At 39.5% G+C, this 27,567-nt stretch overlaps 1 protein-coding gene across 1 annotated transcript; it reads left to right on the plus strand.

Moving 5' to 3' along the window:
• Positions 1-25,442, plus strand: si:dkey-178e17.3 (somatomedin-B and thrombospondin type-1 domain-containing protein). The gene is made up of 5 exons (XM_036527710.1): positions 1-645; positions 16,913-17,095; positions 17,808-17,898; positions 23,566-23,724; positions 25,002-25,442. Exons 1-5 carry the CDS (start codon positions 396-398, stop codon positions 25,105-25,107), a joined length of 789 nt encoding a protein of 262 aa, XP_036383603.1. The 5' UTR covers positions 1-395; the 3' UTR covers positions 25,108-25,442.
• The last annotated feature ends 2,125 nt before the right edge of the window (positions 25,443-27,567 follow it).

The following is a 27,567-nucleotide window of genomic DNA, read 5'->3' on the forward strand; positions in this document are numbered from 1 at the left end:
ACTCGCACATAGAGAGAAATAAATGCCCAGGAGTTGTCTTTTGAGTCGGCGTCTGATAAATTTAAAGTAAATATCAAACGTAATGTGGAAAGAGACTTGTTAGTTTATCATATCAAGTTTCATTACATTGGATGTCACTCGCCCGCTTTTAAATAAAGTTGTTATATAATTTCGGTGAATATATAGCGGATGCCAAGTAAACGCAAATAAATGGTAGCTTAAACTAATGCACGATTTTGTATGGAAAAAAAAGACAATGGCACTACGTTTGGATCTAGTGCATTAATATAGTTGTGTATCTTTTTTATATTGTTTTTGGCACAGAAGTTGTGATAGGCGTAAGGAGGGAGGTGTGCTACCAAACTCGCAGGCTTCTTTCCATCGAATTTCAAAACATGGGAGCGCACGGACACGCTTTAGGATGCTACGGTGTAATTGTCTGTGGAGTTTTAGCGTTTCTTCCGGGGATATTTTTTCTGCAAGCAGAAGCCGGTTGTGCAGAGAGAGAAAACCCAAACTGTTGCACTGGACGAAACAATGAGTGCCATGAATTCACCCGGAGAAAAACGGTTTGCTACTGTGATACATACTGTCAAAAAACGGGGGACTGTTGCGAGGACTACCGGCGTGTTTGTCAGATATCAGGTGAGTTGTCACGTTTTTCATGTATTTATATGATTTTTACTGTCTGTGTTTTATGATGCAACCATTAAGTAAATAAAAAATAAACATCATATGCAAGACAGGTGTTTCATACCAGAACTTTACTGAGTTTTAGTTGTTGGTTAAACCATTAGTTTGTTTAACCCATGTTTAAATATCCTCATAGAATTGTCATACTTGGGTGAAAAAACACCTGGTGCAGTTCACCTGTGACGCGGTACCTTTCAAATGTACTTCTATGCATTAAAAATGAGCATTTAAGCAGTTGTCAGTCGTTCATGTCTCCACATTGTACAAACATCACCATGTACTGCTACTATCCAGAACTGATTCACGTAAGCGCAGCATAGTATTTACAATCTCTCATTCAAAATTGAAAAAAAAAAAAAAAAAAAATGTAAACCGAGAAGGATACTTTTGTTATGAGGGCGGTCACTGCTGCTAGTAATTGTAAAATTGTAGAATTGTAGAAATCCAATGATTTGTACTTGTGAGAGCTTTACAATGACACTTTACAATATCATTTTTCCAAGTTACCTTTCCATCTTACTCAGCATATCTGTAGCCTGACAGAGCAATCTGCTATGCTCGATTACTTCTGACCTCGCTATAGTAATGAAGATTTAAGGCACATGGTTGTCAAAATACCACAGTTGTATAGAACTGTACGAACGGTGTAGATGTGGAACAAGAGCGTCAGACAGACCTGTTTCAATTTAAATGTAAGTGCAACTTAAGTTACACTTTAAAGATTGTTTGCTTGGTTTGAAGAAAGGTTAGTTGTCAAGGAAGTGGTAAGCAGACAGTGAGACATACAGTGCATATTTGAGGTAACAGAGCAAATCCTGCATTCGAATACCAAGTTGAAGCGAACCTTTTAAGAACAACAAAAATGTATACTTCAAAAAGGTGAGTTATTTTAGGCCTTGGGTAGGTTCTGTGGAACCAAGAATGAAGCCCAAAGCCAACACAAAAGTTTCAGTTGTAGGTGAATGCATTTAAATTGTCTGGAACACCAAAAAATTCTCCCTTGTTCTCTTGTATTGCTAAATGTGTTTGTTTTCCCTGGAACAATAGCCTCTTGCTTTATGTGCCAAAAAATACAAAGTTATTGGTGTTAGAGCATTCCCAGGAGGTGGTGGGAGGCGTAGGGGCAGGGGTGAGGGAGGCGGTTGGTGGGGGTGTTCAGGAGTGAAGTGCTCATACTTTTTCCTAGTCCCTGAAAATACACATCCTTTCTAACTGTGACAGTTATTAGCTATCCAAACTGTAAGACTGCCCCATTTATATACACAGTGGAAGAAGATGGCATATATCCTTGGTGGGACGTTTACACATTGTAGCTTCCTTGTAAGGAAAACACATTGAATTCCTTCTAAGGAAAGTTTTCAGGATGATGCATCCTCTACTGTAATTGCCAAGACTGCATCAAGAACAGAGGGGTCTATATGCCATTACTTGTCTGTTTTGTACTTGAAATGAACTGCAGATAGATTTCAAAATGAACTTAATAGCCTGAAGTGTTTTTGTTTTGTTCTTATATGAAAAAGATGAGCAGTGAGAGTGATATATCTGTTATATTATTATTGTTGTATTGTTTGCTACTATTGGCATAAATGATACCAGTGTTAGGAAAAATTGATGAGACATCACAAAAACAATATGACTCTGATTTTAGCAGTATGTGTGTTACACAATATACTAGCAATATATTTCCTACACACAGAAATGATCAATAGCTTATGATGATGCCCTATACCCTGTGTAATGACTGTACTGTCGTAGTGGTGGAGCTCATTTTGTAATGCATTTTCTGTCAATGAAATATAACTACCTTAAAATTTTGCCTTTGAATTAACATAAAAATGTATATATAAAATACAAATATTACACTGTTGCAGGCTGGATAAACTATCTTAGTTATTTGCATAGCTAGGTCCCCTTTGAAAGGATCCTCCATTATTAATATCCGTAGCCTGTGAGAAGTTGTACCAACAGTTTCTTCCACTCTGTCTTCACACACACCAGACAGGTTATCAAACCAAGTGATGCTGACCAGTATTATCTTGTCATTATCCATTGTGTGTGTGGAGGGGTATCAGAAGGACACCACTGAAAAATGAGGAGCTGTTGAGTGTAGAGTGATAAGATTGTAAAATAAGTGTTTAGGGTAATATGTTTGTAACTAAAGAATTCAAATCTCAGGTGTGACACGTGCTTAACATAAATTGCATAAATGAAATATTTAGCTAATAGCTATATAAATGGTTATATGTGTAAAATACTGCAAGTAAGCCACCTTGGAGGAGGGTACTAAGGGTACTAAAATTAATAATGACGGCTTCAGTGCCCCACCATGGTCACCTACGCTGTGTCCCCATTACTGAGTCTGCAAGGTCTGGCATTGTATTCCTCCCCCATTATTAGTTATGCATGGTAGTCTCATGGCAGAGAATTTTGTGGAGCTCTTGACTCTTGCCCCTAGGGTATTTCCCCCACATCTCTTGGCAAAGTTGGAATACCAGCTCCTAATCATGCGTACCGCATTAGGAACTCCAACTGAACTGCTGGGTCCAGCTCAACAGTTTAGCCCAATGGCCCAGCAGTACCATGAGAAATTAAACTAAAGGTGAGAGAGGTAGCATCAGCAAGCCAGGCCAGAGCCAAGGGCATTTAAAGAGCTGTTTTTAAAGAGTTTACACTTTTTTCTTGTCACATAGAAAAATGATATGACATAGCCTGCACCTGTAAATGCAAAAGTTATTTGTTAAATAAAAAAAATGTTGGCTATATTGAAACTTAATGTGAGAACTTTGGCCAATTTGTGATCCTGTCAAACTGTAGGCATTTTGTAAGGCAGCTTTAACCTTTAAAGACATGAAGGAAACAGGCTTTTATCAGCTAAAAAGTGATATAAAAATATTAAAATTTAGAAAATCAGGTAAACTTGGCATTTTATTTTTAGGCTTCTATAACATGGAAACTTTTTCTCATACGCTCCTGTGGTTTCATTATCACTATATCTAAGCATTCATAATATCATTTTTATGTCTCCACAAGCACTTTTGGATATTAAATAATTACATGACTTTTGTGGTTTTACTCAGTATGTTCACATTCAAATCAATACTGTCTCTCAACTGAATGCAGGTACAAAATAACATTCATATGAGATGGGCAGTTGATTGTGGAGATGAGATGTGCACAAATACCATGTATCAAAAAAAGCTGTTCACCTAGGATGACCCTGTTTCACATTTTCTGCCTGTTTAATCACAGGCTTGACAGTGTTGTGTATTTGTATTTGTCACCTTTCCAATCCAATTAGTAATAGGAGATCAGATTATGAAGGCAGATATCACTGGGAAGTACAATTTGATCTAAATAAAATATAGCAGAACAAAATTTCAATGTATCTTTAATTCAGTTAAATGTCAGAATTGGTCAAGGGTCTGAATACTTTTGCAGGGCACTGTATGTATATTCTAGAGCATCACAATTTGCTTTAAAGGATGTGTTTGGTATTTGATAAGCATGTTTACTTAATCTTATCTGAAGTCTTCATTTCAATGTTACTTTTTTGGATTAAAGAGAATAGCATATCTGTGATTTTTTATTTATGTTTAACCATGTTAGATGGCATAACATACACTACACAACCAAGATAGTTGAGACAGCAAAGTTATATTTCAGCACAATTTCAAAAATAAAGTATGTCAAATGGAAGTCACAGAAAATATGCAAGCAGTTTGAAAAGGTTCACCTTAAAATCTCAGGAATACAACTATTGGTGAAAATCATATTCTTCTCCTTCTAACTGTTTCAGCACACTCTTTATGAGTAGTAACTACAGAAAACATCAGAAGCTATAGTACAATATTTATTGGGCTAAAAACATCATACAGGCTGTTAAAAAGTACAAAAAGCAAGTAAACCGAAAACATTCAAATAAAGTTTGGTGATCAGTTCTGTAAGATCTCAGCCATGTTTTCCCACTGTGTATCCAGCGCATGGCTATACACAGCAGTATATAAGGCTATAAAAGGAAGTTATGTGTACTCCCGATTTTACACACACCAAAGATAGTCAGGACAAAACGTGCACCATGGGTGACAAAGTATTCCAGCTTCTTCCCTGGAAATCCAGTTGTTTAAGTGCATGCAGAGTTCACATGATTTCGTTTGGGTTTCATGATTAACAGGTGCTCAGAGATATAAATAGAATGAGGTGGAATCTGGGAAAAGGCAAAATTCCAGAAACATGAAAGTGTTGTGATTGCTTTGAGATTCGGAGACTATTCTTCAACATGCCCATACTTTTTCTAAATATAATCTAGTCTGCTTCCAATTATGGATGATTTGTCATTTTCTGGCGTTTGGCTGTACAACAACAGAAGAAGTTTTGCTTGTGGCTTGGACAAGTGCCACTGTGTTTTATGTGAAGTACATTGTTTGGCTGTTTAAAAGCATGTCAACAGATCAGCCCATACACCAAAACAATTTAGTGCTAGTTCTTTCAGAATCACAAAGAGAGAATTAGATAATCCTTGTGTGTTTTTGGCTGATCAGAGAGATTAGCACAGTTGGCTACAGTTGTAGAGGCTCATCATCTCCATCACTCTCCTGCCTTTTTCAGAGCAATGACACAATTTGTTCCTAGCAAAGTAAAAGTGATAAAAAAAACTAATAAACTAATAAAAAAATTAAGCGCATTTACAGAAAGCAAATGCATACATAGATTGACTGACAGAAAAAGGGCATAGGTTTTCATTTTAATTGACAATTAATCAATGCAGTGATCCTAAGTGGTGACATATGTACCTGGAAGGACAAGATATCTCTAACTTCTCTAACTTCAACTTCATTGTCATGCTAGTGGATTTATTTACTTTCTTGGTCTGGCATTTTACTCATGAATTATTGGCCTAATAACTTACTTAGATTTTAAGTACCTCCCTAATTCAAGTAATTCACTCTTGTCTGGACAGGTATTTTTTTCAGAGCTAATGCAACAGCTAATCCAAAAAGGCTATAGGACACTGAAGGATCTGAAACTCTCCAGCCACTCTCAGCTGGACAATCCTGCCCTTCTGACTTGCCTCCTCAAAATTCCCTCCTCTGTAATGTCAGGAGGCTGATAAGCCCAGTGCGAAGGATGTACCACAAAGCATGGGAAGTCCAGCAACTCTAGGAAAAGAGTGTGGCATGCAAGAAACTTCATCTGAATGTTTACCTCACCATCTTTCTGTTACTACTGGACAGGCTTGGGTTGACACATACATGACACAGGGTGATCAAACTGTGATGCCAAAACACAAACTGCAATAACACAACCTAGAGGAGTGTTTATAGACATTTGAGTTATGGCAGGTTATCAGAATGTTGACAGCTGGTAACAGGAGAGATGCCTTCGCAAAATGCAGACTCGGGGAATGGAAGAAGGCCAAAAGGGCCTCTCAGGGAGGATAAGAGGTGCTCAAGAAGTGCTAGAAACAGTTGATCAATCAGCATCAATCAGACCTACGATGCTCGCCTTTGCATTTGTGATAAGGGGAGGAACGCATTACTGCTTTTATTGATTATCTTTTCAGTAAATATGGTACATTTTGTTTCTGCGGAAAAAAAAATATGTTCTAGGAAATGTGATATTTTGCTGGTTGTGATATTGTTTTTTGGATGTCTACTTTTTTGCTTGCTGTTTACATGTAATGCAGGGCTCAGTGTTCTGGCAGTACATGCTGTTTTAGTCATGCTCTCAAATCAAAGCAGAGTTAGCCAAACCACATAAATGAAATGAGACCCCCCCCCCCCCACTCGTGTTTTTGAAGCGTAGCCTTAGTAGATCCTATGATTATTGCAAAAGAGTTCTACCGACTGCCCTGTGTTTTTGTCTTTAAAATATGAGGTATAGGTGACCTGTAATGCTATCATCACTGCAGTGGTAAACTGTCCAGTCTATATGCAGCTGAGAGACACTGCTGTTCCTGCAGAATGTTAGAGATAAGAGTGTGAGTAATCCAAAAGTGTAGGCTCTTCTGGTTACATCGTCTTGGCGTGTTGACCCCTTTTTCCTGCTTTACACAAGCACCGCCCCTGCAAAACTGGTTTCTATCCAAAAGCCTCTTAATCTAGAGCTGATTAGGTTCCATGGACTATTACAGCTGCTAATCGAGTGGAGACTCAGAACAGCAGACTTTGTTTGCATTGAGTGCATTCAGCATTAACGTCTGGCTGCGCTAATTCCACAGGAAGGAGACATGCGTCTTTTCCTCTAGACCTAAACTTAGCGTCACCTGTGGGGCGTTGTGTAGTAATTTTGCTGATGATGCCAGTGGTAACCAACCATGCTTGGTTGGAAAAGGCAGAGATCAGTGGGAATGGTAGATAATGTCCAATGTGTAATTTGGAGTGTTGGTTGCATGCGAATGAGCGCACCAAATGCCACGCCCATGTGTCTGTGAATAATGAGGCGAGTGAAACAATGCCTTGCATTGCACTGCTGTGGCAGGGCCTGTGCTTTCTGTTGACTCACCACCTCTGTAAACTTGGCTTTGACCTCTGAACCTGCGTGGGATCAGCAGGGGAGGCCAGGCATGATAATGGAGATGGTATCTGTCAGCGATTCATTCATGTCCCTCAGGAATGGACTTGTCAGCAGGATAGACCAGCCTGAAGGAGTGTAGGCATTGTATTAGCAAAGGCAAAGGTAGGACACTGCGCAGGCCAAAGGGGAGGCATAGTGCTCTTTCTGTGACTGGTTTGTACTACATCAACACAGCTTGTGTGGGGTAGATGTGCTTGAAGCACTGTTGTCCTACATATGCTTTTCAACAGGGAATTATCATAAACCTACTTCCGTTGTTGCGTCTCCATAATAATCATGTTCAGAAAATAACTGAACAAGTAAGCTATCTAAAGGGAGAAAGATCAAGACAATTCACTAGATCCTCTTGGAGAAACAACATCAAAGATGCGTTCTAGCTTTACTGGAAAGCTTGAATTTTCAAATAAGGTTAAATTTGAGTATTTTAAGAAAGTGATATTACAAGAACATATGATTTTTTTAAAACTATTTTAGTCCTGTAGTGTACTGCTTTATCTAGGGTGAGTTTTTATTTTCTACAGACAACTTGTGCACATATGTCACAAAATATTTTAATGACTGGAAACACCTTGTCAACTGTAAAACTGGGGACTTTAGCCACTTCTTTATGAACAATTTATAAATGAACATATTCTAAACACAGCAGGATTTGTAATAGTTTAGTGCAACAAAACCATGTTGTGCTGAATAGTTTAACTGCTGTGAAGTTCTGTGAAGTGCTGTGACTTCTGTGAAGATAGTTAAGATATGGGTTCTAAACAAATTGCCAGATTCCTTTAGCTAGAAGAATGCTGAACATTTACAACCTTCATTCACGTCTTTGCTATCCTTGTGAAATGAGGTACATTGTTCTGTCAGTGGAAAGGCTTGGCAGGGTCATGGGAAATGGGGCACATTATGTTATTCTCCAATCACAGAAATTCACTAAATCAAAGAAAGCCCCTGCAGCACTGCATGTTGCTGAAACACCAGTTCTTTTTCTGAACAGCCAGATTACTGGGCAGCGGGCCATCAGAGCTTGTAGTAGAAGATTAGCAGAATCTTGATTTTCCAGAGTCAAGAATTATATATGGGTTTGAATGAATCATATGAATCATCATAACAATTTATATGTATGACGCATCTAAGCCTTGGCATGGTACTATTCAAGAGAGAATCTCGGTTGACGTGGTGTTTGGTTTTTCCCAGGGTTTGGTCAAATCCCCCACAAGATCCCAATCCAGAGTAAGTAAAGTTAATCTTGGGTCAACTAAGACATGTTGTAAAGGTCAACCTTACTTAGTTCTTCCTATTACATGTTTCAGGAATGCTTCATCCTCCGCACAGAAACTAGCTGCTGTAATGATAAACTGTTCAGCCTATCTACTGTGTGCTGCAACCCGCGTTAACTGCTGCTACATACCTGTCAAACAACCCATCTGAGAAATGGCTGTGCATTACTCCGTTCGGCTGTGAACGTGCAGACATGCTTTTTCAGGGTGGACCATGTTTCTGAGAAACACCAGATCCAGCAGTTCTGCTTATGAGGTATTTTTCATCTGCGTGAACAGTGCCAGGTTGCAGTGTTTTTCTCCCACTCTGACCCTGAGCGTTTTGCTTCAATTAAAAGCCGGGGAGAGACAATCCAGCTGCTGTGCACCGCTGAGACCTGTGAAGTAGAACGGCGGTGGCTGTTAACTCTCCCTGGCATCAGCATACTGGGACATCAAGGCCAGTGCCTTTACTCCTCTGACAGGGGTCTCCTGGGCATCTGCTCCTCATTAAGTGGGGTGTACGTCTCAAGAACGCCACTTCTAAGAGGATAAAGCCGGTTTCGTCCCATGTCCGTTTTTAGGTAATTGGTTAACTGGAGAGATTATTTACTGCAGCAGCCAGCCAGTGCAGTCTTATTTTAACAGAACTCATAGCAAAAATGTCAAATATCAAATAATTATTTTAATAATAAACTTCTTAAGAGATTGGTATATTCACAGAGCCATTATTTATGTAAAATGTGAAGTGAGCTATTTTGTGAGTTTTATAGCTGTCAGAGTTTCTACTAGTAATAATTAATTGCAACATCATTCATACTCTCAGTACCTTAGATTAATGCAAAAGTGGAACAAAGCTGTCTTTGCAAGAACAGCAATAACATACTCAATATCCAAACTAGATAAGTGCATTGGCACATGGTAATGTTGTCAGAAAGTTCAGAACTGTATCCACTAACACCGACAGTTCTGTACCCCATTGATGGTGGGGTCTGTTGGGAGAGTAGCCGTGGACTGGGGTTTGTCTGGAGCGGAGCAGAGGTAGCAGCTGCCAGGTGTTTGTGATACAGCAGCAAAAGCATTTGGGAACATTAGAGGTGTAGAGGTGCCCCGGGTTCCTGTCCAGACCTGAGGTTTCGGAAGCAACATGCTTGTTTGTAGGTCTCAGAGAGCTCAGACTACCCCAGTCAGACTCCCTGATTCTGTTTTGATTCTTAACCCTTAATCTCCTCTTTCCCTCTGTAGATCTGTTAGTATTAGTTCAGTGCTATGATGTGTAACCCTTTTGAAATCTTTTTTTTTTGATGCCGTGAATGATGCGTTTCATCCTGTCTCTGTAAAGAACTGAGAAGCAAGAGGTCTGGTGGAAGGCTCCTTTTGCTCTTTGGAAATGGTTGATCCCAGCTGGATATACACAGGGCTTGAGTAAACAGCAGTCCCTGGCAGGTGAAGACCAGCAGAACAGAGAGCATGCATACTGACAAAGCCACTTCCCCGTTACCACAACAAAAGCCAGAGCCCGTTTCATTAGCTGAACGGAGTGTCCTCTGAAACACTGGCTTGCACTTCAGTGGCCGACGTGTCTGAGTTCACCTGCTGTGCTGGCGGCTCTGTTGTGTAACCACGTGTGCTGTACACTCCATTAGTACCAGCAGGCCCTCAGGCCCGCCTGCACTTTACAGTTACAGACTGCTGCCCACTCTCTAGGGAAAGCCAGACATCTGGCCTGAAGCACTGGCATGAAGAAGGAAAGCAGCTAGTGTGGGGTGTCTGAATTTAGCTGCAAAAAGAAGCACTGGGGTCCATTCCCAGTTGAAGAAATTGGCGTCAAGGGAACAGCCTGTTCCTATTCAGGCGCAGGAATTGATTGGTACTGTTTCATACTGATAATTCAATCTGTGTATGGGAAGAACTGCAATAAGGAGTGACAAGGATGAGTGTTGGGTTGAGATGACCCTGAAGTTAGAGCGAATGAATTGCAAAAAAAAAAAAAAATAGAAAAATGAAATTAATCCAGACTATAATCTTTAAAATAACCTTGATAATGAATTTACTTAGACCCCCCAGAACTAACTCAACCCACTACCATCAACAGATGAACAGGGTGCCAAAAATCTCAAGATAACATCAGAATAAGACGCCATCTGTCGCCCAATTGTTGTTTGGTAAAAGCATTCACATTTGGCTTGGACCTTCATCGAAGGCTGCTGCACAGTGTGAATTCTCTGCTTCACTGAAGTTTGAGAACATATTTCTGAGGAGCAAACATAGAGGACTTCTCGGGTGTTAGGCCTGTGAGGTGTGAGGGGTGTGTGTGAACAGCTGCATCTGTAGTCTTTTCCATACAGAGCAGACCAATATGGTAAACTTATTATATTTAATAGTTATTTAGACATTTGTAATATGTGTATATCATTTTTTCATAATTTTTAGCAAGCCTTTTATAGCTATTGTTATAAAGATATAAAAAGTATGCTTCAACTTCTTGGCAGCCGTCATGGAAGACAATAAAACTGTCCTTTAGCCAAGCTGACAGGACAACATTATATTATATGTTATTATATTATTATATTATATTTTATTGTCAGTACTTGGGCACTGCAGTTGGATGAGTGGTCTTTCAGTGCTGTAATTTACTAGAGTAATGTTTTTACATCAAGGAAATTAGTTTTGCACGGACACTGAAAAGATTTCATCTCAGGTGAGCTGACAGACTGTCTTCAGTAGGTTCACAGAAATACTCAAGGAAGTTGTAATTAATGGTGGGTCCATTTTCACTCTATTAAGACGCAGTTTCATGTTCAGGCTTCAGTCATTTTCCACATAATTGCAATTCACTGGCCCTGGTTAACCTTAATTCCCATTTTATTCATCCTGTTAGTCCCACAATAAGGAATTCTGCTGCTTGTATTGTCTTACTTGCTATGTATTTCAGGTTCTTGTTGTTTACCAGGTCAATAATGGATTATTTTGTATTATTCACTTGTCAGAATATATATATTTTTAAACTGGTAGGTTTCCCTTCAGAGGAACATGTTAGCAATTAGTTAGTAGTATTGACAATGGTATAGTATGGACTTAATTAGCATAATATTTATCAATGAATGAGCGTAACATTTAGTATTTATGCAAAGAGTTTTGGTAATTAGCAAAATAATTACATCATCTTAACATTGTGCAGGAGACAGCCATAGAACATGTCATAGAATATATCAATATATCCATAGAATATGTCAATGGAACATCACTGAGACTCAGCACTGTCAAGGCTATATTTTACCAAAGGACAATTCTTGTCACATTGAAACATGGAATGGAAATTATAAATCAGAGATTTGTCTTACATTATCACCATACTTTTGTTGTGATAGAAAAATAGAATTGTGTCTAAAAATGGAATAGGTTGGTTGGTGCATTAATTTTACATTATGTATATGCAGTTCAAATATTAATTTTTTATCTCATTGTCATATTTTCAAAAGAACAAACACTGTAACCCTCACATATTCTCCTTACTTTGTGTCACATAAATCATCTGTATTTGTTACACTACATTGTCGCTCCACCAAGACTCTGATGGTTTGCTCTGACACGCTAAATGGTCTGTCATATGGGCCAGAGATTGCTGTGGCAGAGAAGTCGGGACCTCCGAAGTTAATTACCTTGTGACCCCCATCAGATTGGGCCCCTGACCTCCAGGGTTGAGGGGGTGAGGAATTAAAGAGCACTAACTAAAGCTGTCACAAATAAGGCCACCTTTTAGTTTTGCCACAGGAACAACTCCACTATTCAGCACTTCTTCGCTTGTCAGTTTGCAAAATAAAAGACTACTAATGCTGATGTGTTTTTAAAATGGTAAGAACAACAATCACTCTTACGCTGTAAAGAAATGACCACTCAAGCCTTATACAAACATTATGTCACTGCCTCATAAAACATTTGCCGCATTGAAAAGGATCTGGGAAAGGCAGGCATACATGGTGCTCTGCTGCCTGCAAATTTGCAGAACTAATCTGAAGGAATTTGGAAATTCCACAGTGGCTTTGTGTTTCAGAGTGTCACTGGGAATTGGTGAACAGGACCATGGGAATGGAGGGTGAGCGGCCACTTGAAAGAGGCAGATATTTTATGGAAATAGTTCCCTCAGATACAAATATTGTAGGAAAAAGTAGGCTTTTATTGGAAATTGTGTTTCGTTTCCTGGTATATAAACTTTAACAAGGTGGTTGGAATTTGCAGTTATTCCCAAGACAACAATTGCAGAGGTGAGATTTTTACTCGAATATCAAAAACGCTTTCAATGCTACGGCACAGATGGAAATTGATGGTCATGTTAGAGTAAAATGTACTGCTGTCATTGCGTTGTTGGCTCCATACAGGCTTGGCTCCAGGAGAAAATACAGAAGGTTGTGTGTGTGTGTGTGTGTGTGTGTGTGTGTGTGTGTGTGTGTGTGTGGGTGGGTGGATGGGGGGGGGCTACAAAAAGTGATTCACAGTTTCACATGTAATAAATACTTTGTAGACATTGGGATATAAGGAGACAACTGGGGGTGCACTGAGGTCTGGGGGTCACCCATCACCCCTAAGCATCCCCATAGCGCCGGGCCTGGATCCATAGCATAAAAAAATCTTTCTCTTCCTGAAAGATTTCTTCATGTTTTTGTGAGTATTTTCTAAATCTTCTTGAAAATGGGACATTGATATCTAATCATACAAAACTATTTTTAGAGGACTGGACACTTTAAATTTTGCTCACTGTGTGTCATGCGAACAATTTTAATTGCACTGTAAAATATATGGTACTGAAAATAATTTTTGTGTTGAAAAATAGTCACCGAAGATTTTCGACATCCTAAAATAAGATATCAAACCAGGCCATTAGGGCAAGAGATTTTACAGCGTTAGTGACAGGGATGGAAGTGAGAGATAGGAGGTGGTGGAGAGTGGCATAGCTGCTCTGGAGATTTACTGCTTCCTTGCAAGCAGCTTCCTCCACTTGTGAAGCTCAGCAATGCTTGGACACTTATGGGATGATGTAGTTTTCATTGACAATTTTCTTTTTTCCTCTCTCCCTACTATCCCTATCCATTTACAGACTTCCTTTGTTTTTTGGGGGGTGCTGTGAGGTCACAACAGCCCTGTAGAGGAGAGTTTCATTCATGTCCTACAAAGTTACATGGAGGTTGCCTTGGATTTTTCTGTAAAAATTATGTATCTTTCCTCACTATTATCATTTAAAATATATTACATGTGTGTTTAATGGATGATTAGTTAAAAGGTCCTGAATAGCTGAGTTTCCTGAGGTATGGTGTTTGTTTTTAAACACACCCTAAAAAACAAGCCTGGCAAAAGTGCTTCTCGGAAAATGAAAGGAGCTTCCAGGGACCTGCAATTTGTGCTGTTGGTTCCAGCTTTCATCAGACCTGCCACTGATTGCTCTCCACTTTAATGGCTTCTGTGCGTGGAGCACATCTTTAAAAGGGTGGTGGCTGTGCCTGGGGACCAGTAGCCCAGCCAGACTGTGGGCCATAAGGATTCCATGCGGTGCTTGCTAAATACTGCACTCAGGGTGGAGATCCCAAAACCCCCCCTACTCCCATCTGCCGTAGTCCCTGATGGATGGACAGGACCTGGTGATCTTGGAGCTGCCTTTTTTATAGTCATCCAGACTGTGATACATTTATCTGTGACCAAACTGGTCTTTGGACCTTGACATTCACGGAATTGTGAACATAATCCGGCTCAAATTGATAGGATGTGGATCAGGTGGCAAAAAGCCATTGAAAGGAGGTTTTCTATTTCGCAACTGTTGAAATGCATTTATCATTTTAGAGTCTTTTATGGGCCATTGCTGCATATAAAATGGTCTCTTAAAAGCCCCAAATACAGATGTTTCCCTAGGGAAATGTGTCAGAGGAGAGTACAGTTACACCACAGTAACGTGTGGCCTCTCGAGTTCTTTGGGCCCTAAGAGTCCTCTTGACAAACAGGCTCTGGCGTCAGACGCTCGATTGCTCCTTGTTGTGACTCCCAGCAGATGATGACTGTCGCAGCTGCATTCGGCCTGACTTCAAACGACCCGTGGAAAGAAAGGGCTTATCGATTCCTACAGGTGGCTGACACCCCACACAGGAGAGTTCCGCCTCTAAAGCTCAGAATCAACTGTGTGTCCACTGCCAAACAAAATATGGGAAAGCAGCTGTATTATTGAGATTAATCTGTCCAAACTCGCTTTGTAGACACCTCAAACCCCCCTATTAATGACTTGTTTTCGTAGTTGATAATCAGCATGTTGGTTGTGTGCTCATTTGCTGTGCTTCCTTCCTTCCTTCTGAGGGCAAAAATACTTCTCTGAAGTGTTAGGAAGAGACTGATTTAGGTACCTCAAAAGAAATGTGCAATATAGCGTAAATCTGTGGTACATAATATAGCAAGTAAAACATCTATAAGCCCTGGCAGAGAGAAATGAAAATAGTGAAATGGAAATGCAAATAGTGGTTGTGGAAGTGGATTGTTCTGTGTATTTGGTCTTCATATAATAATATATGAAACCCCATATTATGGGGTTTGGGGTGAAAGTTTAGAAATATCACAGATGGGTCCATTAGTGTGAGTTTTCACTGAGAGTAGTTCCTCAGTGTAGCCAAATGATTTAGTCTTGTGTGATTTGCGCATGTGTCAAAGCCAATATGCTTGCATCACGTACATCAGTGGACAGCAGTGTGGTTTGGCAGTAAGGAGCAGGGCTTGTAACCCAAATTGCCTGCTGGGGTACTGCTGTTGTACCCTTGAGCAAGGTACCTGTAACTTGTAAAATTGTCCTAGGGCTGAGCGATATGGCCTATAAATAATATTGCGATATTTTTAGGCTATATCGCGATACACAATGTATATCTCTAGGGCTGCCCCCTGAAAGTAGACAAGTCTAATTATCTGTCGGAGTTCTGTCAGTCAGATTCTTCAAGTAGAGCAGTGTTTTTTTTTTTTTGTCAGTCAGTGTGCATTACAATAACGGGATAAAACAGATAGAAGCTTACAAAATGCACAGGGATAACATTTCAATGAGGAATCATAAATAAGGGGAATCAGGGGTGCCAATGTTAATAGGTAGAAATGTATTTTTATGTGTAAGGAAAAGTAATATTGGTAAACAGACTTCAATTTGTAAGGAATTGTGTAGGAGTAGGATGAGTAATATAGATTTGCAGAGATGGGTGGGTGAAGGCTGGGTGTTTTTAATGCCTGAGAAGTGGGGGAGGAGTTTGCTTTGGTTAATAGTCAGCCTGCTCTTTACAGGAGTTTAGGAACAGCATAGCTGAAGGGCTTTCACGATAAAACTGTGGAGCCCTCCTCAATTTTTTTTTTTAAATGTTTCTAACAAGACACCTTTTTTGTTTGCTCTTGTCAAGTGTTGTGATCCAGCTGGTGCTTGGACAGAAAGCAATTGGGACTATGAAGAATGTATGACTTCATGGAAGTTGGTCATTGAAGTATAAATAAGACTCATACAATTCATCATAATAAGGATTTTGAGAGGTTTGTTCCATTCTTAAAGATCATCAAAAATCAGATTGGTTTTAAGGTAGAACATTATATTTTGTCAAATTTATTGTCGGTAATCATTCATCTGATTGGTCTGAAGATGTCTGATAATTATCAGAGACATGTTTATCAATGAGTAGGCTTCCTGGTTGTTTTATTCTCTGTTTTCACATTGCTTTAATTTAATTAATGAAAACTCCTTTATGCACATCAAATTCCATAAGTATTGGTGGACAACTACACTAATCATGTTTAATATGAGTTACCATCATCCACAGTAGTGGACAGTGAGAGTACATAAAAAACAATGGTGACAATACAGGAATAAACAATGTCTTGCATTGTAGTGTGTTTTGCACAACTCAAAGTTCGTAGTGGTTTAGCATGTATATTTTCCATCACAGGACTTGCATTATGCCATTTTGTGTATTGTGTGCATCTCACTGTGGTTGAAATTCATGGTAGGCATTTGCAGCTGAAACACAAAACATATGGTGTGAGATCAGTAGCCCTTGCAAATTATATTGGCCAAATTCAAAACAAAGCATTTTGAATTATCCACAGAATATGAGCCTTATAAAATTCTCAGTAGAAATTTGGAGTCTGTGTCATAAACAGAACAAATTAAGTGTAAAAGTGTGGATAAGTGTGAAAACATGATCCAGATCTCAAAGCACAGCCATTCAGTAGATACTAGATCATAAACCAGGGGCGTGGTTTTACAATAGCTATTTGAGCTCCTTAATGTTCCATTTGCCGTGGAGCACAGTCTCTTTCTCTCTCCCCCCCCGGGACAGCTCCGTCTCCCCATCCCCTTTCCTGATCTCCCTCCATGTCCCTCTGTTCCCCAGCAGCCATCGACTGTGTGGTTGGCCCCTGGGGGTCGTGGACTCAGTGCAGCTCTCCGTGTGGAGTTGGCAGCAAAGAGAGGACCCGGCAGGTGACTGTGCCCCCCAGGAATGGAGGGGCGCCCTGTCCTGACCTCAAGCAGCGCAGGGGCTGCTTCGGACACAGTCCCATCTGCAGCTCTGCCAAAGGTAGTGGAATCCAGGGGCAAAAACTGTCTGCATGTGAAGAGCAAGCCAATATTACATTTCTCCCTCCTGAAAATGTTTTCTTTGAATATTCTAAGTATGGCAGCTATTTCATGTAAACATCTTCAAGCTTTCTGGAGTCCCTTTGTCCTCATTTTTTTGTCCATACCCTTGATGACCGTAAGAACACAGCTGCAAATTTCAAAGACAACATCTGCAGCAGCTGCACTATCTCACTCCTCTGTGCCAAGTCCCTGAGTAGGGTTAGTTTACTCTGTGAGAAAACGCTTGACTTTTTAAGGCTTGCTCTTCTTGTGTATGCCTTTAATGCACCTTGCTCAGCTGAAATGGATCAAAATGTCTTCAGTCTGTTCCAATGACCATTGTAAGTTGTTCTGCATCACCTTGGTTGTGTCTGGGAGAAGTGTTTTATTCATTTTAAATGTGAAAGAGAAGTATACTCAAATCATGCTCAGGTTCAGTTTTTTTTCCCCAAGAACATCCTGTTTATTTTGTGGTGTGTTCCAGGAGCATTGTTTGTAACTTATTAGATCGAATGTGTTGTCTGGGCCTCGCTCCTTGTTCCTCTTAGCAAAAATAGTACCCTCAATACACCTGGATCAGTCTGGACTGAGTCATATGATGTAGTTGAACTGTCTCAGGGTTTTCCTTCTGCAAAGCACAGAGATTAATCATGTGTCACTCTCACTTTTAGAGGTGGCAAAAATCCTGCCCGATTCATTCAAGAGGAACTTCAAGGACCCCTGGAGACGACCACACATGCTCATGAAGGAGGAAAAGGCCAGGTAGGATCTATGAAGGGAACTCCAGACAAACCACCAGAAGTTATGCCCGAGTGGTCTTATTGGATCTGGATCTTAACATATGTATTTTTATGTACCTGTGAAGTGAGAAACTCATTATATTGCTTGATAGAGGATACACTGACCTTTATGAATTGGTCTTGTGGAATGCCAGGATGAAATTTCAGTTATGTCTGAATCGTATGGCAATCTGATATGTAAATTTATTTTCAGGCCACCTATGGCCTACTCATTGTTGTTGTGATTATCCTTTTACATTATCATACCAATGCTTATAACCTGTTATTTAAAAATGTCTAATTTGTTGGGAATTAAATCAATATGTTCTGTTAATTCCGGTTTAAATATCCGTTTTCATTAATAATCAAATGGTTTCTTTAGTGTAACCATCGACTCTAAATCAGAAATAATGAAAAACAGCCAATGATTACCTGATGCGCAAACTCTTGTGAATGTTTTGACTGGAAACTGGGCCTGTGTCGTCCTTGAATTGTTCATAACCACATGATGACCCTGCCTAAAAAAAAACACATTCTAATCTGTTGGCATGAAATGCATTGCTTGACACTGTGTGACTTTGATCTGGCCCGGTTATTTCAATGCAGATCCTCGCTGATCCTATTGTGTTTAGAGTGGAGAATCATGCACAAGGCAGTGATCCAGACCACATCCAATCTGAGCCATTAATCATACAGATTGAAGTTAACATTCGATATTCTTGTTTTGACTGACCATGAAGTATTTGAGCGCCTGGTGGTATTATTCTCCCTCCACAGTGGCTTAGTCATCTACAGTTGAATGACACATGAATGCAATCCATTAGCTGGGCCCTGAGAATTACCTAATTCTCCATGCATCTGCTGCACTCTGTTTCCAGAGCTTTATTCTATGAAGAAAGGACTTGTACCTCAGGACTAATTCAAAGAAAGTAAATCTGTTGTAGATGCTAAAATGGCATGCAAAATCTACAAGACTTGTTCATTGTTTGATGTAGAAGGTGACACAATACAATTGAAGTTACAATGAGCTTTATACAATACAGTACAGTAACACAAGCATTAAAAAATGTTATTCAGCTTGTACTGTATAAACAAAAATAATGATAAGACAGTTGTGGGAGGTGCTTTAGCCTTGTGTTTATGGCAAACTGTCCGAAATAAAAAATAACAACAGGGAGAGTTACATTAAATCCTCTTCTTGTAAACATTTAAATTTTTGACTTAATAAAGTGTATAATAGTGTAAGGAAATGTGTAATATAAAACATGCTAGTTGGTTTAGAGTTCTCTTGTCCTGCTTATAAATACTGTAATTTAATGGCAAGTGTAAAAAGTGTTTCAATCTTTCTGTGTGTAGGGGCCACCTAAGAGGAGGATTTTTATCAAAGAACAAAATTAAGCTCTGCTTGAACAGCTAACTTTTAATTAAAATGTAAGAAGAGACTAAAAGCTGTAAATCAGAAACTCCACACCTTATCCGAGCTCAAATTACAGATCTTGTATCACAACCCCCTCCCATCCGAAAGCAGCCTTTTGTAAAAAGTTGTTTCACTCACTTCAATCACTTCATGTATAGGCTTCAGGGATTTAGCAGCATGGGAGACAGAGTCACAGGTGGAGCTGAATTCAAGTGCAGTCTTATGAGAGACAAAACAGAGAGTTCAATCAGTGTAATGGGTATTACTCTTGGCGACACGGTATCCTTCAGACATTTTAAGTTTGGATAACACCAACTGTCCCTGGCATGCCTTTCTTTTGGATAATAATGGATAAATAATGTTGTTTTCCCTAACCTTGGAAAATGTTTTCCATTCTCAAAAACTACTTGTGAGGCTCTGCAAATGTTTAGTCTAGATATTTTAAGCTTTGAATTACCTTGCTATGTCAGAGTAAGATAAACTGGCTTACATTTGTGTTCTCTCTGACCTTTACTTTGAAAGCAAATGAAGAATAAAAATCTTTAGATGCTTTGCCTTTTAGACACTTGAAGGTGTCACATTTTATTTATTATGTCAAAAAGTCACACTATTTAGCACAAGTCATCATGCTTTGAGCAGACTGATCCTGATTTTAGATTGGCTATGAGATGCATGCAGCACACTTCAACAGCATGTAAAACAGCAACTGTATAAGAAACTTTACACTTAAGGAAATTCTGGCATTCTTTATGCTCCCCATGAGGGAGTTTTCATGTGTTCTGACAGTGATGACATGTTCTTGGTTACTTATGACAGCATTCACTTTTAATTACAGTGTAGTGACAGAAACTGGAGTACCCTAGACTGTTTAGACTCTCATTTTATGTGAGAAGTCTTTTTGAAAGAAACATTTATTCATTTGTTGAAAAGACTAAATAGAATGTTGGAAGTCTTACTAATAGCAGGTGCTGAATTTCACTCAAGTCCTGTAGCATTCAATGGAAGCAAATCATTTAATCAAGGCATACATCAAATAGCTCTGCAAATTGAGTTGGGGTCAGACAAGGTCAAAATGAAAAGAAGTGAAGAAATTGACAATGACACAGAACAGAAGTATGCTACTCTTGGCCTTGAGAGTGGGAATTGCAATGTTTGTTATTGTGTCTCAATCTTCATTACTTGACTGAAGTCTTTAATTAGATAGGAAGTCAAATCATCCCTAATTACATGCCTAAATTAATTGCTCATGCCTGAAAAAACATGAGCATTCCAGCATTTGTAAACTGCACCGCTCAAAATAAAGACTCTTGCCAGGAATGCATACATGTTGAAATCCTCACAGTCAGCACTTCTTAAAGTTTACACGTTTTTGTAGCCAAAGTGCCCTTCCAGTATTGGGAATACATGAAGTATATGGCAGGTTTGACCTAGGAAATGCAAAATAGCCTTTGAAATGGCTTGAAAAAATGTTTCTACTGACGCTGATGGGCCAAATGTATATCCATGGTTTCAGATGATCAAATAAAATATTCTCCATGTCATTTCAGTTTACGTTTATGGCAAACTGTTTAGCAGCTGACTTTTTAGATAACCAGAGGTAGTAAATATTACTGGTGTTTGCTTATCTATCAGTTACCTTCATGGCATCATGTCCTAAGCACGTACCTTCAGTATACCATTCTGAATATACTTAATGCCTATCAACAACAACTTTACCTCATCAGAGTAAAATAATCTAGCTCTCTTGTTTGAGTTTGAAGCCATTTGCTTGAAGCTCTGCTATATACACCAGACCCCAGGTGGGAAAATAAAGAACCCCTAGCCCTGGACTGAGGACTAGGCCAGGGTAGAGATCCTAGACAACATGATTTCTAGTCTTGCTGCAGGGCACTGGTGTCATTAAAATTCATTAGTACATACATGCTATGGTTTTTATGCAGTGTATACACTCCAGCAAACATTAGCAGATACTCATATTCAAAACATCTATGAAAAGCACTTTTCTGTTTGTCATGGATTCTTTTGAAAGATGTTGCCATATCCATGGGCATGTTTTTTTGCGCCGTTCAATTCAGGAGCTTAGATCCTGAGTAGATTATGTAAGATTTATAAAAATATAAAAATAGGTTAGTTCTACAGATAATAAGCTTGCAGCTAAGTATATCAATACTGTTTAGTTATGTTAATAATTGTGAACATTCTGAAAAGCTTTAAGAATGAGAAAATATCATAGAGAATAAAAGGGCAACACACAAACTGATTACTTTAAAAGTTAACAAAGTACAGAACTAGGGAGCTTTAAGGTTCTCTTGTTCAGTACTTTTTAAGACCACTTAATTAAATGGGTAGTTCCCATAAATGAACCACAGCGTTGTGTATATTAAAAGATTAGAAGACAAGAGCTCAGTTTTTACGTGTGGTTTTTACAACACTTTTTACTAGTTTTACTGTTTTTCCAGGGAGGTTTTAAAAGGGCAGATGACCTCCTCCAAAATGACTAACAGAACACAATGTGCTTTGTGGCACAGGGCTGATTGTGAAGTGAAATAGATTACTGAAGTTTTACATCTGTGTCTGGGGCTTAATCTCAGTGACTGCCTGTGTGTTTTGGCAAGGTAAAGGGACAATGTTTCAAAATGCTGAAGACGGGCCATGCCAACATAATCTCACTGGTCACAGATGTGAAACAAGTCTCTTGTAGTTTTGCTGCACATCAGGTTCATGACATTTAAAATCATACATATTGGTCACTGGACAGATTTCTATCTGTAGGTACTAAAAATTGGGTATTAAGTATTGGCATGGTTGCACTTCTCATATTCTTCAGAAGTACTGCTCTCCAATGCACATCGGTGTGTTTTTAGTGGTTGATGTACAATGCAGAATTTTAGTGAGTGAGCTACACAGTTTACATATTTGAAGTATTACCTCATTATTGAACCAGGCTTAACAACTACATATTACTAAATCCCCGAAACATCCAATGGCCACAAATGGAAACAATTTATGCCAAAAGATAATTACATTTGATTGAATCAATGTGATATGATTTGATTTTACAATTTGATATGCAATGTAATGCTCCCCAGGTATCCGCTTAAATGTTTTTATTATTAAATCAATTGAACAATTTAATTTTATTAGATCAAAAAATATAAATGCAGGTTTTCAGACTAAACCAATGGGATACTCAGAGTGTATATTGCCCTGAGCTGGGGTCCTGTGCTGATTTGAGAGGATTGGCAATTGGTCCCAGAGGGCCAAGGGCCAAGGACGGGCCCTCTGTGACAGGGGGAAGACCGTTGCTGTTCTGTGTACCACAACTGGCTGAAACCATTACTAGTGTCATGTAGTCCCTCATAAGATTCTACCCATACAAACCAAACAAACTAGAACAGAAGTTCCTCTGGCCAGGGCACTGTGTGCACAGAGGGATCCCCTGAATGTCAGTGTCAGGAACATCCCTGGAGCAATGTTGCCTTTACCACCAGGAAACCTGCAATTAGAGTCTGAGAGGCGGTCATGATTAAAGTGAACAGACACAGTCCTTGTGTAATGAGTAGCTGAATAAGATCAGACACTGCCGTCAAGGCTGAAGGGCTGATAAAAAGGCATATGGGGAGTGAAGTGTGATGAAGAACAGTGGAACAGCCCTCTTGTGTTTTGACTTTGTTGCACTTCTTTGTCCATGTTTTGGTTCATTAGTACCAGTGCTGTGTGCCTATGTTAACTGTGTGTGTTTTGACTGAGCCTTGTTTTTTGATGGTGAGTTAACTATAGTGAGATATACATTACTAGTCAATAGTTTGCACACACCTACTTATAGACAGGTTTTTCTTTATTTTTACTATTTTCAACATTTTAGAATAAAAAACATAGATAATAGACATAGAAACTATGAAATAACATGAATGGAATAGGAAGTGACAAAAAAGTGTTAAAGAAGTCACAAGTCTCTTATATTTTAGATTCTTCAAAGTAGCCAAAAATGTTTTAAAATTAAACTTCAATACTTATATTTGTCTAAGAAACAAATTTAAAGCATTTAAGCAGAATTCATTAGATCAAAATGTCTTTGAACACATCTTTCCCATCATCTTAATCGGGTGTGTCCAAACTTTTGACTGATACTGTACGTGAATGTTTTTGGACCATTGATTGGCCACTCTGTCGGTGTGGTCCACGCAGGGCAGAGTTTCCATCTGAGTGACCCGAGTCTATCCATCCTCTCAGCTACTGTGTGCAGCTGCGGGTGAAACAGGCTAGTGCCGCCTGCAGGCTGCACCTCTGGAGTGCCCAGCTGGTGAGGGAGAGATCTGTCTGCACAGAGTGCCAGAGCGATGCCATGGGTAGCAGGGACCGCTGTGGAGGAGAAGGCCTAGAGGGAATAAGGTAAGATGACTGCAGCCGTTGCCCCTTCCACTACCAGCCTACCTAGATATACGCTGTAGAGACTGAGTTTGAGCGGTGAGCTCCCTGTTGTTTTGTGGTGGTCATTCAGATGATTTGTTTTTTCTTCAAGAATAATGGGTAAGTATCCACCATGTATTTGTACGGCTAATGCCCTTATCCTTCTAATTGAATTCATTATAATTGAAGGCTAGAACACACAGTACTATTTTAGCTCTGATATTTTCAATTAAAAGTTTGCTTAAAGTTTGGTATGATTCTTATTGAAATGTGCCATTCAGCAATTTTCTAGCAACGTTTTTCCTTGCAAGAAGCAGTGAGAGAGCTGTGATTGAAGACAGGCACAGTGGTAACATGATATGAATCTCAAGGCAGAAATATTGTTGGAAAGAAGCAAGAGGATGAGAAGCTTATTGTGCTTTCATGAGAACACAAGATTTTGTTTGGTCATCTACATATGCTCTACTATAACAAAATGAAGCACAGTGAAGTGGAGAAAAATATCTTGTCAACTGGATAGAGACAGTTGGCGATTTTTTATCCTGAAGTTATTTTATGTACTTCAAAACATCTGAGAAACTTAACGCTAAAATAGAAAGCTTGGTAATGTTTAGAAACAGTCATACTTGTAATTTAAAGTGCTGACAGATACTATGACTCCACAATTTCAAAGCTAACGTGGTTAGTCAGGCCTGGCCCCAAGTGATTTCACAGCAGCCAGCTCAGTTCACTTGCAGTATGCTGAGTTTTGATTTTCATAAATCTCAGTGTATTCTAGTTGCATTTCCCAAAGGTTTACATTTTACACATTGTGTAACTGGTCACACATCCATGTTACAAGCGTGTTTTACTTGAAATGTGTCACCACAAAACTGGGTGTTTTGTGTGAGTTTTTGTGACACTTGAGAGCTTTACTGAAGGATGCCCCATTCGTCATTTGAGGTCTGATTTTATAGTTTTATAGCCTCTTAGCTGAATTCTTGATATGCAACAGTACATCAAAACCCAACGTGGCTCATTTGGTATGGTTTACACTTTACTGTCGAAGGTCCATCTTCAGGCTATACTGCCTAGTTTCGAAAATTCCTGTGTACCAGACATCAAACCCAGGGCGTTAACTGTAATTGCAGGGGTGTCACTGGTGATGGATCCCTGTTCATTTGTCTTTTTGACCCATACTGACAAAAACCTCTCTGATTTGCCTTGACTCGACCCGACACATCTGCCTCATTGCTGGACCTGTCCGATTTGCATTCCAGGACTTTTTGGACAGCGGCATCGGTGCCCGGCTGCCATGGCTCATGGGTTCGCGAGTCCTCCTCTGAAAATTGCCGGTGTCCACTGCACTCCCTGCTCTTTGTGTAGCCACCCTCCTGCACTAGGCGTGCTCGCACAGACTCCGGACTGACAGAGGGAACACCTGCCAGCCATCATGGACTCCGCTGCCATAAGAGATAGGAGGATGTGCAGGGAGAACGGCAGTTTCTTGCTACCTTCCTTTTGTTAAGCCTCACCTCATACACCACTTTTCTTATAAGCACACCAACATATATTCAGCCACAGAAATATGTACCCTTTCCTTCCAAAGCACAAAAGTGTCTATTAGTCTTTACCTCTGAGACTTTGCTATCTACCTCCATAAATGCAGTTGCATTTAAACATGCATATATGTATAATATATAAATGTTACTTTGCTTTATATATTTTCTACTTTTGTTTTCATGGATTTGTTTTATTGCTCCAATGGCAACTTGTTCAGATGGTGTCATTTCTTTGACATTATTTGCCTTCTTGTCCAAATTACACAGAGCTCAGCTACAAAGCATCCCATGCAAGCCAGAACTGGAGTTCAGCAATAACACGTGAACCTTAGGAGATGAAATGCTAATGGAAGATCTAGGCACAGTTCACTGAAATTCCAGTATGTCTGCATAATTTAACTGCATGACCACGATAATGTCTGTCTATTATCATCAGGAGGTATGCAGACTAAAGCATCATGAATGTTGCAATGAACCAGAGCCCCAGCATTAGCACTGACGCAACTGGATGTGTAATTAGTTTTGTTGTTGGCCCTGTTCCAGTGCGTTGATTATAAGATGTCTCCCTCCCTGACTCACAAATACCAGGGTGCTCAACTCCCCTTCACCTTGTTTGGGGCCCAGAGTTCTGGTCACTGAAGGCTGCTATGTTTGCCTTCACTGGGTCAGTTTCTAGGCTTGATCAGACCAAAGTACCACACACTCAGGCTGGCAATCAGTTAACAATCTGCTCCAGGTTCTGTTGAAGCTGTCAGTGTAGTTATTGTAGGCTTTGTCTTTTTATTCCCAAAACAAATTATTATGCTGGCTGTAAGTGTGTATGTAAAATGGGAAAATGCGCAAGTCAGTTTATATTATAATGAAAAGTAATACTGCATTGAATTTATTACTGATTCAAATGAGTGCCAAGCTGATTGAATCTCTGGGGACCAGAAAATAGCCTGAGTTTTTTTTTTCGAAACATAATTTCTGTCCTCACTGAAATCTCCACCTGTTAAAAGATGTTATTTTTTCCAGAACAAAGAACACAAATGGTGACCAATGAGTGCCAAGCATAGCTCTGCTACAAGGCGGCTCTTTGCTCGCCATTCCTGGAAAAAAAAGCATCATGGTGCACTTTTGAACTGGGCTGGCCTTCTCTACTGGGAATTCCCAATTCTGATGCTTCAACTTCAAACAGGTGTTGCAGATCAGGGGCCAGTACATCAAGGAATTGTCCAGATTCCAGGTCAACAGTTCTGGTCTCTCTGTTGACTAAGCCCCTCAGAGCTGTCTTCAAGTTCTGTTTATTTTCAGGTACTGTGGAATTGCAGCAGTAGGTAGTAGCTCATGTCCTGATTTTGTTGAGAAACATTCATTCATCATTTATTGTTTCCTTGTGTCTCTCAGCTAGTTGTTATTATACTTTTGTTATTGCTATGTTATCTATTAGCATGTTTGTTAATGTTTTTCATCATTTCTGCTATTGTTAACCTGCTTTGGTTAGCATTGGTTGGCCTGCTTTGGTTAAATCTGACTATTCATTCCACAAGTACTGGGACAAAACCAAAACTGAAATAATCCATAGTCATCACAAATGTCATATCACAACTGCTGGAAAAGTCTCCCCTTTATTGACAATGTCTATTTTTCACAAACAGTGCTCCACAATGAAGTAGGTGCCAACTGGAGTATACATGCTACTCCACTGTTGGCATTTGAGCAACTGGCAGGCATCTGTTGAACTGTAGAGGGCCTGAGAACAGTAAGACAAGGAAGCCCTGGTCAAACTACCCATCCATATCCCCATCAGAACAAAGCCAATTTGTTATACTACTGTATGGTCATGGTCGTCAGCAAACGAAAGACTCAAGTATGAACTGTCTTAAAATCTCCTCAGGAGACAAAGCTGTGCTCATGCAGTATATTTAGGACAGTTTGTATTACCAATATACATACTTACACATACAACAACATACTTATATACATATACTCCACCATCTGTGTTCCTTAGTATCTTAGATTTGTGTACTTGTGTCATTTGACAGCTTTTGTGATTTTTGTTTTTTTTTTTGTAGGAACTGTCCCAAATTATTGCCAGTGCCACTAGCTCAGAAACCATGTTCTGGCGTGAAGATTCCACAGAGTAAGAATTGAACTCAGGGAAATATCATTATGTAGTGAGTAATAAAAACAAATGAACAGGTATCTTAAATAAAGAAATAGATGTGGAATTTTCAGGGAAGTAATAATCTGATATTGGCATAGAAAGTAGATTATGCAGGTTATGACCATGATCTCTTTA

The sequence above is a fragment of the Megalops cyprinoides genome, chromosome 4 (genome assembly GCF_013368585.1).
Source record: "Megalops cyprinoides isolate fMegCyp1 chromosome 4, fMegCyp1.pri, whole genome shotgun sequence".
In the NCBI taxonomy this organism is placed as follows: Eukaryota; Metazoa; Chordata; class Actinopteri; order Elopiformes; family Megalopidae; genus Megalops; species Megalops cyprinoides.

Excerpts from the sequence above, each read along its gene's own strand:
- si:dkey-178e17.3 (XM_036527710.1), top strand. The coding sequence starts at position 396 with ATGGGAGCGCACGGACACGCTTTAGGATGCTACGGTGTAATTGTCTGT. Across the intron at positions 646-16,912 it reads GCGTGTTTGTCAGATATCAG|CCATCGACTGTGTGGTTGGC; the intron begins GTGAGTTGTCAC and ends GTTCCCCAGCAG. Across the intron at positions 17,899-23,565 it reads ATGAAGGAGGAAAAGGCCAG|CTACTGTGTGCAGCTGCGGG; the intron begins GTAGGATCTATG and ends CCATCCTCTCAG.